At 48.6% G+C, this 17497-nt stretch overlaps 1 protein-coding gene across 1 annotated transcript in view; it reads right to left on the bottom strand.

The window, feature by feature from the left end:
- LOC139763612 (uncharacterized) overlaps nt 1–17238 on the bottom strand; it is a 35180-nt gene extending 17942 nt beyond the window's left edge. Inside the window, exon 1 of the mRNA XM_071689834.1 lies at nt 16299–17238. Within this exon, the coding sequence (XP_071545935.1) occupies nt 16299–16314 (16 nt within the window). The 5' untranslated portion in view covers nt 16315–17238. The remainder of the gene's footprint in view (nt 1–16298) is intronic.
- Between the last annotated feature and the right edge of the window lie 259 nt (nt 17239–17497).

A 17497-nucleotide genomic window follows, 5' to 3' on the forward strand; every position in this document is an offset into this window, starting at 1 on the left:
AGCAATTCATACTTGCTTCCCCCAGTGTTACATCACCAATCTATGTTTGCCTCCCCCAGTGTTACATCACCAATCTATACTTGCTTCCCCCAGTGTTACATCACCAATCCATTCTTGCTTCCCCAGTGTTACATCACCAATCTATACTTGCTCCCCCTAGTGTTACATGACTAATTCATACTTGCTTCCCAATGTGTTACATCACCAATCCACCATTGCTTCCCCAAGTGTTATATCACCAATCCATGTTTGCTCCCCACTATGTTACATCACCAATCCATACTTGCTTCCCCCAGTGTTACATCACTAATTCATGTTTGCTCCCCACTGTGTTACATCACATATCCACACTTGCTTCCCCCAGTGTTACATCACCAATCCATAGTTGCTTCAACGAGTGTTACATCACTAACCCATGCTTCCTTCCCCAAGTGTTACATCACCAATCTATACTTGCTCCCCAATGTGTTACATCACCAATCCATAGTTACTTCCCCCAGTGTTACATCACCAATCCATAGTTACTTCCCCCAGTGTTACATCACAAATTCATTCTTGCTTCCCCAGTGTTACATCACCAATCTATACTTGCTCCCCCTAGTATTACGTCACTAATCCATGCTTGCTTCCCACTGTGTTACATCACCAATCCATCATTACTTCCCCCAGTGTTACATCACCAATCCATGATTGCTCCCCACTATGTTACATCACCAATCAATACTTGCTTCCCCTCGTGTTACACCACCAATCCATACTTGCTTACTCTAGTATTACATCACCAATCAATACTTGCCTCCCCCAGTGTTACATCACCAATCCATACTTGCTTACTCTAGTATTACATCACCAATCCATGCTTGTTCCCCACTGTGTTACATTATCAATCCATATTTGCCTCCCCCAGTGTTACATCACCAACCCATACTTGCTTTCCCCAGTGTTACATCACCAATCCATGCTTGCTCCCCACTGTGTTTCATCGCCAATCCATACTTGCCTCCCCTAGTGTTACATCACCAATCCATACTTGCTTCCCCAGTGTTACATCACCAATCCATACTTTCTTCACCCAGTGTTGCATTACCAATCAATATTTGCTCCCCACTGTGTTGCATCACCAATTAATACGTCGTTACTCCTGTGTTACGTCACCAATCCATACTTCCTTCCCTCAGTGTTGCATCACCAATCTATGCTTGCTCCACACTTTGTTACATCACCAATCCATACTTGCTTCTCCCAGTGTTACATCACCAATCCAGACTTGCTTCCTCCAGTGTTACATCACCAATCCATTCTTGCTTCCCCCAGTGTTACATCACCAATCTATACTTGCTCCCCCTAGTGTTACATCACTAATCGATACTTGCTTCCCAATGTGTTACATCACCAATCCACCATTGCTTCCCCAAGTGTTATATCACCAATCCATGTTTGCTCCCCACTATGTTACATCACCAACCCATACTTGCTTCCCCCAGTGTTACATCACCAATCCATGCTTGCTCCCCACTGTGTTACATCGACAATCCATACTTGCCTCCCCTAGTGTTACATCACCAATCCATACTTGCTTCCCCCAGTGTTACATCACCAATCCATACTTTCTTCACCCAGTGTTACATTACCAATCAATACTTGCTCCCCAATGTGTTGCATCACCAATTAATACGTCGTTACCCCTGTGTTACGTCTCCAATCCATACTTCCTTCCCTCAGTGTTACATCACCAATCCATGCTTGCTCCACACTTTCTTACATCACCAATCCATACTTGCTTCTCCTAGTGTTACATCACCAATCCATACTTGCTTCCTCTAGTGTTACATCACCAATCCATTCTTTCTTCCCCAGTGTTACATCACCAATCCATACTTGCTTCCCCAGTGTTACATCACCAATCCATACTTGCTTCCCCCAGTGTTACATCACCAATCCATTCTTGCTTCCCCAGTGTTACATCACCAATCCATACCTGCTTCCCCAAGTGTTACATCACCAATCCATACTTGCTTCCCACAGTGTTACATCACCAATCCATACTTGCTTCCCCTAGTGGTACATCACCAATCCATGCTTTCTCTCCACTGTGTTACATCACCAATCCATACTTGCTTCCCCCCAGTGCTACATCACCAATCCATGCTTGCTTCCCCAAGGGTTACATCACCAATCCATTCTTCCTTCCCCCTGTGTAGCATTACCAATCCATCCTTGCTTCCCACCGTGTTACATCCCCAATCCATACTTGCTTCCCACTGTGATGCATCACCAATTAATGCTTCGTTCCCCCAGTGTTACAACACCAATCCATGCTTGCTCCTTACTGTGTTACATCACCAATCCATACTTGCTTCCCAATATGTCACATCATCGATCCATACTTGCTTTCCCCAGTGTTGCATCACCAATCCATGCTTGCTTCCCCCAGTCGTACATCACCAATCATTTTATTGCTCCCCACTGTGTTACATCACCAATCCATATTTACTTTCCCCAGTGTTACGTCACCAATCCATACTTGCTTCCCCCAGTGTTACATCACCAATCCATGTTTGCTGCCCACTGTCTTATATTACCAATTTATACTTGTTTCCCCAAGTGTTACATCACAAATCCATATTTGCTCCCCACTGTTTTATATCACCAACCCATGCTTGCTTCCCACAGTGTTACATCACCAATCCATGTTTGCTCCCCAATGTGTTACATCACCAATCCATACTTGCTTTCCCCAGTGTTACGTCACCAATTCATACTTTCTTCCCCCAGTGTTACATCACCAACCCATGTTTGCTCCCCACTGTTCTACATCACCAATCCATGCTAGCTTCCCCCACTGTTACATCACCAATCCATGTTTGCTCCCCACTGTGTTACATCATCAATCCATTCTTGCCTTCCCCAGTGTTACATCACCAATCCATACTTGCTTCCCCAAGTGTTACATCACCAATTCATACTTGCTTCTCCAGTGTTACATCACCAATCCCTGCCTGCTTCCCACTATGTTACATCATCAATCCATACTTGCTTCCCCCAGTGTTACATCACCAAGCCCTGCCTGCTTCCCACTATGTTACATCACCAATCCATACTTGCTTCCCCCAGTGTTACATCACCAATCCATGTTTGCTCCCCACTATGTTACATCATCAATCCATTCTTGCCTCCCCTAGTGTTACATCACCAATCCCTGCCTGCTTCCCACTATGTTACATCATCAATCCATACTTGCCTCCCCCAGTGTTACATCACCAATCCATACTTGCCTCCCCCAGTGTTACATCACCAGTCCATACTTGCTTCCCCCAGTGTTACATCACCAATCCATGTTTGCTCCCCACTATGCTACATCAATCCATTCTTGCCTCCCCTCGTGTTACATCACCAATCCCTGCCTGCTTCCCACTATGTTACATCATCAATCCATACTTGCTTCCCCCAGTGTTACATCACCAATCCATACTTGCCTCCCCCAGTGTTACATCACCAATCCATACTTGCTTCCCCCAGTGTTACATCACCAATCCATGTTTGCTCCCCACTATGTTACATCATCAATCCATTCTTGCCCCCTCTAGTGTTACATCACCAATCCCTGCCTGCTTCCCACTATGTTACATCACCAATCCATACTTGCCTCCCCCAGTGTTACATCACCAATTCATAGTTGCTTCCCCCAGTGTTACATCACCAATCCATACTTGCCTCCCCCAGTGTTACATCACCAATCCCTGCCTGCTCCCCACTATGTTACATCATCACTCCATTCTTGCCTCCCCCAGTGTTACATCACCTATTCATAGTTGCCTCCCCCAGTGTTACATCACCAATTCATAGTTGCTTCCCCCAGTGTTACATCACCAGTCCATGTTTGCTCCCCACTGCGTTACATCACTGATTCATACTTGCCTCCCCTAGTGTTACATCACCAATCCATACTTGCTTCCCCCGCTGTTACTTCACTCATCCATGCTTGCTTCCCGCACTGTTACATCACCAATCCATACTTGCTTCCTCAGTGTTACTTCACCAATCCATGCTTGCTCCCTACTGTGTTACATCACCAATCCATGCTTGCTTCCGCCAGTGTTACATCATCAATCCATAATTTCTTCCCCCAGTGTTACATCACCACTCCATGCTTGCTCCCAACTATGTTACATCACCAATCTATACTTGCTTCCCCGAGTGTTACATCACCAACTCGTACTTGCTTCCGCAGTGTTACATCACCAATCCATATTTGCTTCCCCCAGTGTTACATCACCAGTTCATACCCCCCCCCGTGTTACATCACTAATCCATACTTGCTTCCCACAGTGTCTCATCACCAATCCATACTTGCTTGCCCCAGTGCTTCATCACCAATCCATGCTTGCTCCCCAAGTGTTACATCACCAATCCATGCTTGCTTCCCCCGGTGTTTCATCACCAATCCATACTTGCTTCCCCCAGTGTTTTATCACCAATCCATGCTTGCTCTCCCCAGTGTTACATCACCAATCCATACTTGCTTCCCTCAGTGTTACATCACCAATCCATACTTGCTTCCTCCCAGTGTTTCATCACCAAGCCATACTTGCTTCCCCCAGTGTTTCATCACCAATCCATACTTGCTCTCCCCAGTGTTACATCATCAATCCATACTTGCTCTCCCCAGTGTTACATCACCAATCCATACTTGCTTCCCCCAGTGTTTCATCACCAATCCATACTTGCTCTCCCCAGTGTTTCATCACCAATCCATACTTGCTCTCCCCAGTGTTACATCATCAATCCATACTTGCTTCCCCCAGTGTTTCATCACCAATCCATGCTTGCTTCCCCCGGTGTTTCATCACCAATCCATGCTTGCTTCCCCCGGTGTTTCATCACCAATCCATACTTGCTTCCCCAGTGTCTCATCACCAATCCATACTTGCTTCCCACAGTGTTTCATCACCAATCCATGCTTGCTCTCCCCAGTGTTACATCACCAATCCATGTTTGCTCTCCCCAATGTTACATCACCAATCCATACTTGCTTCCCCCGGTGTTTCATCACCAATCCAAGCTTGCTTCCCCCGGTGTTACATCACCAATCCATACTTGCTTCCCCCAGTGTTTCATCACCAATCCATGCTTGCTTCCCCCGGTGTTTCATCACCAATCCATGCTTGCTTCCCCCGGTGTTTCATCACCAATCCATGCTTGCTCTCCCCAGTGTTACATCACCAATCCATACTTGCTTCCCCCAGTGTTTCATCACCAATCCATACTTGCTTCCCTCAGTGTTACATCACCAATCCATACTTGCTTCCCCCAGTGTTTCATCACCAATCCATACTTGCTTCCCCCGGTGTTACATCACCAATCCATGCTTGCTTCCCCCAGTGTTACATCACCAATCCATGCTTGCTTCCCCCAGTGTTACATCAATATAATCATGGAGATACTTGAAGGTAAATTCTATTACGAGAGAAGACAACGCCGCAATGATGGTTCACTTTTCCTCTTCCATATACATAATTTTGGTTTTTGCTCCCGAGATCTGGCTGCTTGTGTGCCCCCCACCACGGGCTAGACCACGCAATACTCGGCAAACTGCTGCGTCACATGGTTATTGTGTGGTCATCGGCAACTCAGGGTGGGCAGTTTTCATAATTGTTTCTTTTCCTACATCTCGAAGCTTTGGAACTCTCTACCCTCTCATGTCTTTCCCAGTAAGTATGACGTAGCACATTCTAAAAGATAGTATTTCTGTGTCTCCAAAGTTCGTGAATACTTGTCCTTGTCTTTTTCCTGTTTCATAATCGTGTCTATGTTTCAATTAAGGTCCGGTCTTGATGTGGACTTTGATCTGTGACTGAAGCCTTCAACGTAAATAGATAAAAATAAGATAATGAATAGATGGATATGTCCGGAAGATGGAGACAATAAAGAAGATTTTTGACTGTTCAGTTTACCAGGAGGACAACAGAACATCCAACACGAAGCAAGGCAAGACAAACTGGTGGAAACAAGTGACACAAACCTGAGAGCAAAGTGATGTTGTCAAGCGTGGTCACCCGTCATACCCAGACGGGCGGGGCCAGACACATGTCACTACTAGTTATGTTATACATATGTGATCATCATGGTTGGTTAAGTGGTTGTGCTGTCTACCTATCGTTTCCCATGACCCGGGTTCAGTGCTCGAGCACTTAGAGAGAGAGAGAGAGAGAGAGAGAGAGAGAGAGAGAGAGAGAGAGAGAGAGAGAGAGAGAGAGAGAGATTAATGTTTGTATGTTTGTTTATGTGTACTTGTTCGCACTTATGAATACGTTGTACAATCCTGGTTCACGGCACAGTCTTGTTCTACATGTCTGTTCGTTCAAGCAGTATCAAACTTCCTGTTATAAATACATGACTGAAATCATTTTGTCATACCAGGACGGGAAAACCTCTGCATGGCAGCTAAGCCACATTTTTGTAAAGGTGTAATTTATACGTAGAGTAAGTGCCAACGGGAGACACAGCAGCTGTGTGTGTGTGTGTGTGTGTGTGTGTGTGTGTGTGGCTGGAGTGAGAGGCAAGCAGAGTGGAGGTGGAGGAGCAGCGAGTCGTGCCCAGCCACACTTGTTGTGCCTCCCGACATTTCCACTTCCTCTCCCGATAATGTCATTTGTAACATTCCCAACAAGCTTAGCTTATCTTGGTACTGGGCAAGCTTTAGAGGTTATATATCAATACACATATTACATACCTATTTTCACTATTATGCTGAGGCATCGCAAGGAATCCATCATTACAGTGTAGATAAAATGTTTTATATAATCATAAAGTTTGATATTGTTTGAAGATGTTTAGGATGCATACAACACAAGATGGATACGTTCATCCTATGTATAGAAACTGACTCACACTGCACCAGTACTGTACATACTACCAACACTGCACCAGCACTGTACATACTACCCACACTGTACCAGCACTGTACATACTACCAACACTGCACCAGCACTGTACATACTACCCACACTGCACCATCATTGTACATACTACCCACACTGCACCAGCACTGTACATACTACGCACACTGCACCAGCACTGTACATACTACCCACACTGCACCAGCACTGTACATACTACCCACACTGCACCAGAACTGTACATGCTACCTCCACTGCACCAGCACTGTACATACTACCCACACTGCACCATCATTGTACATACTACCTCCACTGCATCAGCACTGTACATACTACCCACACTGCACCAGCACTGTACATACTACCCACACTGCACCAGCACTGTACATACTACCCACACTGCACCAGCACTGTACATACTACGCACACTGCACCAGCACTGTACATACTACCCACACTGCACCAGCACTGTACATACTACCCACACTGCACCAGCACTATACATACTACCCACACTGCACCAGCACTGTACATACTACCCACGCTGCACCATCATTGTACATACTACCTCCACTGCACCAGCACTGTACATACTACCCACACTGCACCAGCACTGTACATACTACCCACACTGCACCAGCACTGTACATACTACCCACACTGCACCAGCGCTGTACATACTACCCACACTGCACCAGCACTGTACATACTACTCACACTGCACCAGCACTGTACATACTACCCACACTGCACCAGCACTGTAAATACTGCTAACACTGCACCAGCACTGTACATGCTACCCACACTGCACCAGCACTGTACATACTACCCACAGTGCACAAGCACTGTACATACTACCCACACTGCACCAGCACTGTACATACTACCCACACTGCACCATCATTGTACATACTACCCACACTGCACCAGCACTGTACATGCTACCTCCACTGCACCAGCACTGTACATACTACCCACACTGCACCAGCACTGTACATACTACCCACACTGCACCAGCGCTATACATACTACCCACACTGCACCAGCACTGTACATACTACCTACACTGCACCAGCACTGTACATACTACCAACATTGCCCCAGCCCTGTACATACTACCCACACTGCACCAGCACTGTACATACTACCCACACTCCACCAGCACTGTTCATACTACCCACACTGCACCAGCACTGTACATACTACCACACTGCACCAGCACTGTACATACTACCCACACTGCACCAGCACTGTACATACTACTACACTGCACCAGCACTGTACAAACTATCCACACTGCACCAGCACTCTACATACTACCCACACTGCACCAACACTGTACATGCTACCCACACTGCACCAGCACTGTATATACTACTCACACTGCACCAGCACTGTACATACTACCCACACTGCACCAACACTGTACATGCTACCCACACTGCACCAGCACTGTATATACTACTCACACTGCACCAGCACTGTACATACTACCCACACTGCACAAGCGCTGTACATACTACCAACACTGCACCAGCACTGTACATACTACCCACACTGCACCAGAACTGTACATACTACCTACACTGCACCAGCACTGTACATACTACCAACACTGCACCAGCAATGTACATACTACCCACACTGCACTAACGCTGTACATACTACCTACACTGCACCAGCACTGTATATACTACACACACTGCACCAGCACTGTACATACTTCCAACACTACACCAACACTCTACATACTACCCACACTGAACCAGCACTGTATATACTACCCACAATGCACCGGCACTGTACATACCACCCACACTGCACCAGCACTGTACCTACTACCCACACTGCACCAGCACTGTACATACTACCAACACTGCCCCAGCGCTGTACATACTACCCACACTGCACCAGCACTTTACATACTACCCACACTGCACCAGCACTGTACATACTACCCACACTGCACCAGCACTGTACATACTACCCACACTGCACCAGCACTGTACATACTACCCACACTGCACCAGCACTGTACCTACTATCACACTGCACTACCACTGTACATACTACCCACACTGCACCAGCACTATACATACTACCCACACTGCCCCAGCACTGTACATACTACCCACACTGCACCAGCACTGTACATACTACCAACACTGCACCAGCACTATGCACACAACCCACACTGCACCAGCACTGTACATACTGCCCACACTGCACCAGCACGGTACATCCAACCTACACTGCACCAGCACTGTACATGCTACCCACACTGCACCAGCACTGTACATACTACCCACACTGCACCAGCACTGTACATACTACCCACACTGCACCAGCAGTGAACATACTACACACACTGCACCAACACTGTACATACCACCCACACTGCACCAGCACTGTACTTACTACCCACACTGCACCAGCACTGTACATACTACCAACACTGCCCCAGCACTGTACATACTACCCACACTGCACCAGCACTGTAGATACTACTCACACTGCACCAGCACTGTACATACTACCAACACTGAACCAGCACTGTACATACTACCCACACTGCACCAGCGCTGTACATACTACACACACTGCACCAACACTGTACATACCACCCACACTGCACCAGCACTGTACATACTACCCACACTGCACCAGCACTGTACATACTACCAACACTGCCCTAGCACTGTACATACTACCCACACTGCACCAGCATTGTACATACTACCCACACTGCACCAGCACTGTACACACTACCCACACTGCACCAGCGCTGTACATACTACCACACTGCACCAGCACTGTACATACTACCCACACTGCACCAGCACTGTACACACTACCACACTGCACCAGCACTCTGCATACTACCCACACTGCACCAACCTTATACATATTACCCACACTGCACCAGCACTGTACATGCTACCCACATACTACCCACACTGCACCAGCGCTGTACATACTACCAACACTGCACCATCACTGGACATACTACCCACACTGCACCAGCACTGTACATACTACCCACACTGCACCAGCACTGTACATACTACCCACACTGAACCAGCACTGTACATACTACTACACTGCACCAGCACTGTACATACTACCAACACTGCCCCAGCAATGTACATACTACCCACACTGCACTAGCGCTGTACATACTACCTAAACTGCACCAGCACTGTATATACTACCCACACTGCACCAGCACTATACATACTACCTACACTACACCAGCACTCTACATACTACCCACACTGCACCAGCACTGTACATACTACCCACACTGCACCAGCGCTGTACATACTACCCACACTACACCAGCACTGCACATACTACCCACACTGCACCAGCACTGTACATACTACCAACACTGCACCAGCACTGTACATACTACCCACACTGCAAAAGCACTGCACATACTACCCACATTGCACTAGCACTGTACATACTACCACACTGCACCAGCACTGTACATACTACCCACATTGCACCAGCACTGTACATACTACCTACACTACACCAGCACTGTACATACTACCCACAATGCACCAGCACTCTACATACTACCCACACTGCACCAGCGCTGTACATACTACCCACACTACACCAGCACTGTACATACTACCCACACTGCACCAGCGCTGTACATACTACCCACACTACACCAGCACTGTACATACTACCTACACTGCACCAGCACTGTACATACTACCACACTGCACCAGCACTGTACATACTACCCACACTGCACCAGCACTGTACATACTACCACACTGCACCAGTACTGTACATACTACCTCCACTGCACCAGCACTGTACATACTACCCACAATGCACCAGCACTGTACATGCTACCCACACTGCACCAGCACTGTACATACTACTCACACTGCACCAGCACTGTACATACTACACACACTGCACCAGCACTGTACATAATACCAACACTGCACCAGCACTGTACATACTAACTACACTGCACCAGCACTGTACATAGTACTCACTATGCACCAGCACTGTACATACTACTCACACTGCACCAGCACTGTACATACTACCTACACTGCACCAGCACTGTACATACTACCACACTGCACCAGCACTGTACATAGTACCCACACTGCACCAGCACTGTACATACTACCCACACTGCACCAGCACTATACATGCTACTCACACTGCACTAGCACTGTACATACTACTCACACTGCACCAGCACTGTACATACTACCCACACTGCACAAGCGCTGTACATACTACCAACACTGCACCAGCACTGTACATACTACCCACACTGCACCAGCACTGTACATACTACCCACACTGAACCAGCACTGTACATACTACCTACACTTCACTTCCCCAGCACTGTACATACTACCCACACTGCACCAGCACTGTACATACTACCCACACTGCACCAGCACTGTACATACTACCTACACTGCACCAGCACTGCACATACTACCACACTGCACCAGCACTGTCCATACTACCCACACTGCACCAGCACTGTACATACTACCACACTGCACCAGCACTGTACATACTACCCACACTGCACCAGCACTGTACATACTACCCACAATGCACCAGCACTGTACATACGACCAACACTGCACCAGCACTGTACATACTACTCACACTGCACCAGCAATGTACATACTACCCACACTGCACCAGCACTGTACATAATACCAACACTGCACCAGCACTGTACTTACTAACTACACTGCACCAGCACTGTACATACTACCTATACTGAACCAGCACTGTACATACTACCCACACTGCACCAGCACTGTACAAAGTACCCACGCTGCACCAGCACTGTACATGCTACCTACACTGCACCAGCACTGCACATAATACCTACACTGCACCAGTACTGTACATACTACCCACACTGCACCAGCACTGTACATACTACCTACACTGAGTCAGCACTGTACATACTACCCACACTGCACCAGCGCTGTACATACTACTCACACTGCACCAGCACTGTACATACTACCCACACTGCACCAGCGCTGTACATACTACCAACACTGCACCAGCACTGTATATACTACCCACACTGCACCAGCACTGTACATACTGCCCACACTGCACCAGCACTGTACATACTACCCACACTGCACCAGCACTGTACATACTACCCACACTGCACCAGCACTGTACGTACTACCCACACTGCAACCAGCACTGTACATACTACCCACATTGCACCAGCACTGTACATACTACCCACATTGCACCAGCACTGTACATACTACCCACACTGCACCAGTGCTGTACAGACTAACTACACTGCACCAGCACTGTACATGCTACCCACACTGCACCAGCACTGTAAATACTACCCACACTGCACCAGTACTGTACATACTACCTACACTGTACCAGCGCTGTACATACTACACACACTGCACCAGCACTGTACATACCACCCACACTGCACCAGCACTGTACACACTACCCACACTGCACCAGCACTGTACATACTACCAACACTGCCCCAGCACTGTACATACTACCTACGCTGCACAAGCACTGTACATACTACCTGCACTGCACCAGCACTGTACATACTACCCACACTGCACCAGCACTGTACATACTACCCACACTGCACCAGCGCTGTACATACTACCTACACTGCACCAGCACTGTACATGCTATCCACACTGCACTAGCACTGTACATGCTACCCACACTGCACCAGTACTGTACATGCTACCTACACTGCACCAGCGCTGTACATACTACACACACTGCACCAGCACTGTGCATACTACCCACACTGCACCAGCACTGTACACACTACCAACACTGCACCAGCACTTTACATACTACCAACACTTCCCCAGCACTGTACATACTACCCACACTGCACCAGCACTGTACATACTACCTACACTGCACCAGCACTGTACATACTACCTACACTGCACCAGCACTGTACATACTACCCACACTGCACCAGCACTGTACATACTACCCACACTGCACCACATTGTACATACTATCCACACTGAATCAGCACTGTACATACTACCCACACTGCACCAGCACTGTACATACTACCAACACTGCACCAGCACTGTACATACTACCCACACTGCACCAGCACTGTACATACTACCCACACTGCACCAGCACTGTACATACTACCCACACTGCACCAGCATTGTACATACTACCCACACTGCACCAGCATTGTACATACTACCCACACTGCACCAGCATTGTACAATACTGCCCACACTGCACCAGCACTGTACATACTACCCACACTGCACCAGCACTGTACATACTACCAACACTGCACCATCACTGGACATACTACCAACACTGCACCAGCACTGTACATACTACCTACACTGCACCAGCACTGTACATACTACCCAAACTGCACCAGCACTGTACATACTACCAACACTGCAATAGCACTGTTCATACTACCGGACTGCACCAGCACTGTACATACTGCCCAAACTGCGCCAGCACTGTACATACTACCAACACTGCACCATCACTGGACATACTACCCACACTGCACCATCCCTGTACATACTACCCACACTGCACCAGCACTGTACATGGTAACCAAAAACACTGCCACAGCGCTGTACGTAGGAACCACCCACACTGCCCCAACACTGTACGTGGGAACCACCCACACTGCCCCAGCGCTGTACGTGGGAACCACCCACACTGCCCCAGCGCTGTACGTGGGAACCACACACACTTCCCCAGAACCGTACGTGGGAACCACCCACACTGGCCCAACACTGTACGTGGGAATCAACCACACTGCCCCAGCACTGTACATGGGAACCAACAACACTGCCACAGCACTGTACATGGGAACCAACAACACTGCCACAGCACTGTACATGGGAACCAACAACACTGCCCCAGCACTGTACGTGGGAACCAACAACACTGCCACAGCACTGTACATGGGAACCAACAACACTGCCACAGCACTGTACATGGGACCCACCCACACTGCCCCAGCACTGTACGTGGGAACCAACAACACTGCCACAGCAGTGTACATGGGAACCAACAACACTGCCACAGCACTGTACATGGGAACCAACAACACTGCCACAGAACTGTACATGGGAACCAACAACACTGCCACAGCACTGTACATGGGAGCCAACAACACTGCCACAGCGCTGTACATGGGACCCAACAACACTGCCACAGCAGTGTACATGGGAACCAACAACACTGCCACAGCACTGTACATGGGAACCAACAACACTGCCACAGCACTGTACATGGGAACCAACAACACTGCCACAGCACTGTACATGGGACCCACCCACACTGCCCCAGCACTGTACGTGGGAACCAACAACACTGCCACAGCAGTGTACATGGGAACCAACAACACTGCCACAGCACTGTACATGGGAACCAACAACACTGCCACAGCAGTGTACATGGGAACCAATAACACTGCCACAGCACTGTACATGGGAACCAACAACACTGCCACAGCACTGTACATGGGAACCAACAACACTGCCACAGCAGTGTACATGGGAACCAACAACACTGCCACAGCACTGTACATGAGAACCAACAACACTGCCACAGCACTGTACATGGGACCCACCCACACTGCCCCAGCACTGTACATGGGAACCAACAACACTGCCACAGCACTGTACATGGGAACCAACAACACTGCCACAGCAGTGTACATGGGAACCAACAACAATGCCACAGCACTGTACGTGGAAAAAGATAAAATTGACCCGATATCTTACAGTAAATGGTTTCTAAAGGGAAATGAATATAATGGTAAAACAATAGCTGACACCACTGGGGTAAAGCAATAGCTGACACCACTGGGGTAAAGCAATAGCTGACACCACTGGGGTAAAGCAAGTGCTGACACCACTGGGGTAAAGCAATAGCTGACACCACTGGGGTAAAGCAATAGCTGACACCACTGGGGTAAAGCAATAGCTGACACCACTGGGGTAAAGCAATAGCTGACACCACTGGGGTAAAGCAATAGCTGACACCACTGGGGTAAAGCAATAGCTGACACCACTTGGGTAAAGCAATAGTTGACACCACTGGGGTAAAGCAATAGCTGACACCACTGGTGTAAAGCAATAGCTGACACCACTGGGGTAAAGCAATAGCAGTCACCAATGAGGTAAAGCAATAGTTGAGACCACTGGGGTAAAGCAATACCTGACACCACTGGTGTAAAGCAATAGCTGACACCACTGGGGTAAAGCAATAGCAGTCACCAATGAGGTAAAGCAATAGTTGAGACCACTTGGGTAAAGCAATAGCTGACACCACTGGGGTAAAGCAATAGCTGACACCACTGGGGTAAAGCAATAGCTGACACCACTGGGGTAAAGCAATAGCTGACACCACTGGGGTAAAGCAATAGCTGACACCACTTGGGTAAAGCAATAGCTGACACCACTGGGGTAAAGCAATAGCTGACACCACTGGGGTAAAGCAATAGCCGACACCACTGGGGTAAAGCAATAGCTGACACCACTGGGGTAAAGCAATAGCTGACACCACTGGGGTAAAGCAATAGCTGACACCACTGGGGTAAAGCAATAGCTGACACCACTGGGATAAAGCAATAGCTGACACCACTGGGGTAAAGCAATAGCTGACACCACTGGGGTAAAGCAATAGCTGACACCACTGGGGTAAAGCAATAGCAGTCACCAATGAGGTAAAGCAATAGTTGAGACCACTGGGGTAAAGCAATAGCAGTCACCAATGAGGTAAAGCAATAGTTGAGACCACTGGGGTAAAGCAGTAGCTGACACCATTTGGGTGAAGCAGTAGCTGATACCACTGGGGTAAAGCAATAGCTGACACCACTGGGGTAAAGCAGTACCTGACACCACTTGGGTAAAGAAATAGCTGAAATCACTGTGGTAAAGGAATAGCAGTCTCTACTGTGGTAAATCGATAGCTGACACCTCTAGGGTAAAGCTGTAGCTGACACCACTGGGGTAAAGCAATAGCAGTCACCACTGAGGTAAAGCAGTAGCTGACACCACTGGGGTAAAGCTATAACTGACACCACTGGGGTAAAGCTGTAGCTGACACCACTGGGGTAAAGCTATAACTGACACCACGGGGTAAAGCTGTAGCTGACACCACTGGGGTAAAGCTATAACTGACACCACTGGGGTAAAGCTGTAGGTGATACCACTGGGGTAAAGCTATAACTGACACCACTGGGGTAAAGCTGTAGCTGACACCACTGGGGGATGAATGTAAGCGAGGCGAGGCAACAAGTGAGTAACGACACAACAGGAAGCGTCTTTCTCCTGACATTTTCTCTCACTATTTGTGTTTACTTACGAGTGTATGACGTCATTCTGCATCGTATGAAGAGAGCAGCGACGACCAGGACGACAAGAACGACCACTGCCACCACGACTACCACCACCTGGTCGACCTGAGAGTCTGGGCTATCGGTAGATGGGGTCGAGGTCGTGAAGAGGTCGTCAGCAGGGGGAGGTCAGCTCTGTGGGATGTGTGACCGCAGTGGTGGTGTCACGGGTCCGGTTGGAAGGCCTGAGGTGGAACCTCCAGCAGGAAGGACCCCGAGATCTCACGATCAACTGTACGAACAGGTACGTCTCCGGCCAGTACGTTGTATGGTATAGCGTAACGTTACACTGGTCTGTGGCGGCCCACATGATCCATTTGTCGGAGTTGGTGGAGCCCACCAGAGCACCGAGCGATAACTCGTACCAGTCAGCGGTGCTTGTTATGCAAAGCTCCTCTTTAGAAATCCACCATTCCTCTATGACATCCCGTAGATGTAGGTAGACGTAGATGCCACTAAACTTCCGCCTGGGACGAAAGTAGAGGACGGTGTCTGTCCTTGTCGTTGCGACAATATCCGTCAGCCTCCATCGGAAACCAGTGACATGACAGACAAGTTCATCTCTCCTCACTCGCAGCGACGATGACTCCGACGGCCACGCGTTGGCCGAGGTGAGGGTGTTCACACCATGATGGCCAGCGGTCGAACCCATGTCTCCCACGTCCTCCTGTAGACCGTTAACCCGGGTGATGACTGCTGGTCGTGGCCTGGGGCTGCTATGTGAGGAGGCGGAGGTGCTAACACCTGGTGACCATTGATCACTGGAGGTGAGATGTGAGGCAGGAACTCCCGCCAAGATGGCCAGGATCGAGCAGGTACACAGCCTCCTCTCCATACTACGGGAACTGCTGACCCTCTGTCACTGCGACCGGGTGTGGCACTGGGCTGCTGGCTGGCTGGCTGGCTGGCTGGCTGGCTTCCTCTGGGGTGTAAAGCTGACACAAAAATGATGATTCACAACCCGCGCTCTACGTTATGTCTTCTGTTGTTATCCTTCCATTTTCGTGCCAGAACACTTCTTACACAACCAGCGGTGATAACACCTACACACGTCTGTGTGAGTGTGTGTGTGTGTGTGTGTGTGTGTGTGTGTGTGTGTGTGTGTGTGTATAGTGTGTGTGTGTGTGTGTGTGTGTGTGTGTGTGTGTGTAAACCAGTCAGTAGACGT

This window comes from Panulirus ornatus, chromosome 47, assembly GCF_036320965.1.
Source record: "Panulirus ornatus isolate Po-2019 chromosome 47, ASM3632096v1, whole genome shotgun sequence".
NCBI lineage: Eukaryota > Metazoa > Arthropoda > Malacostraca > Decapoda > Palinuridae > Panulirus > Panulirus ornatus.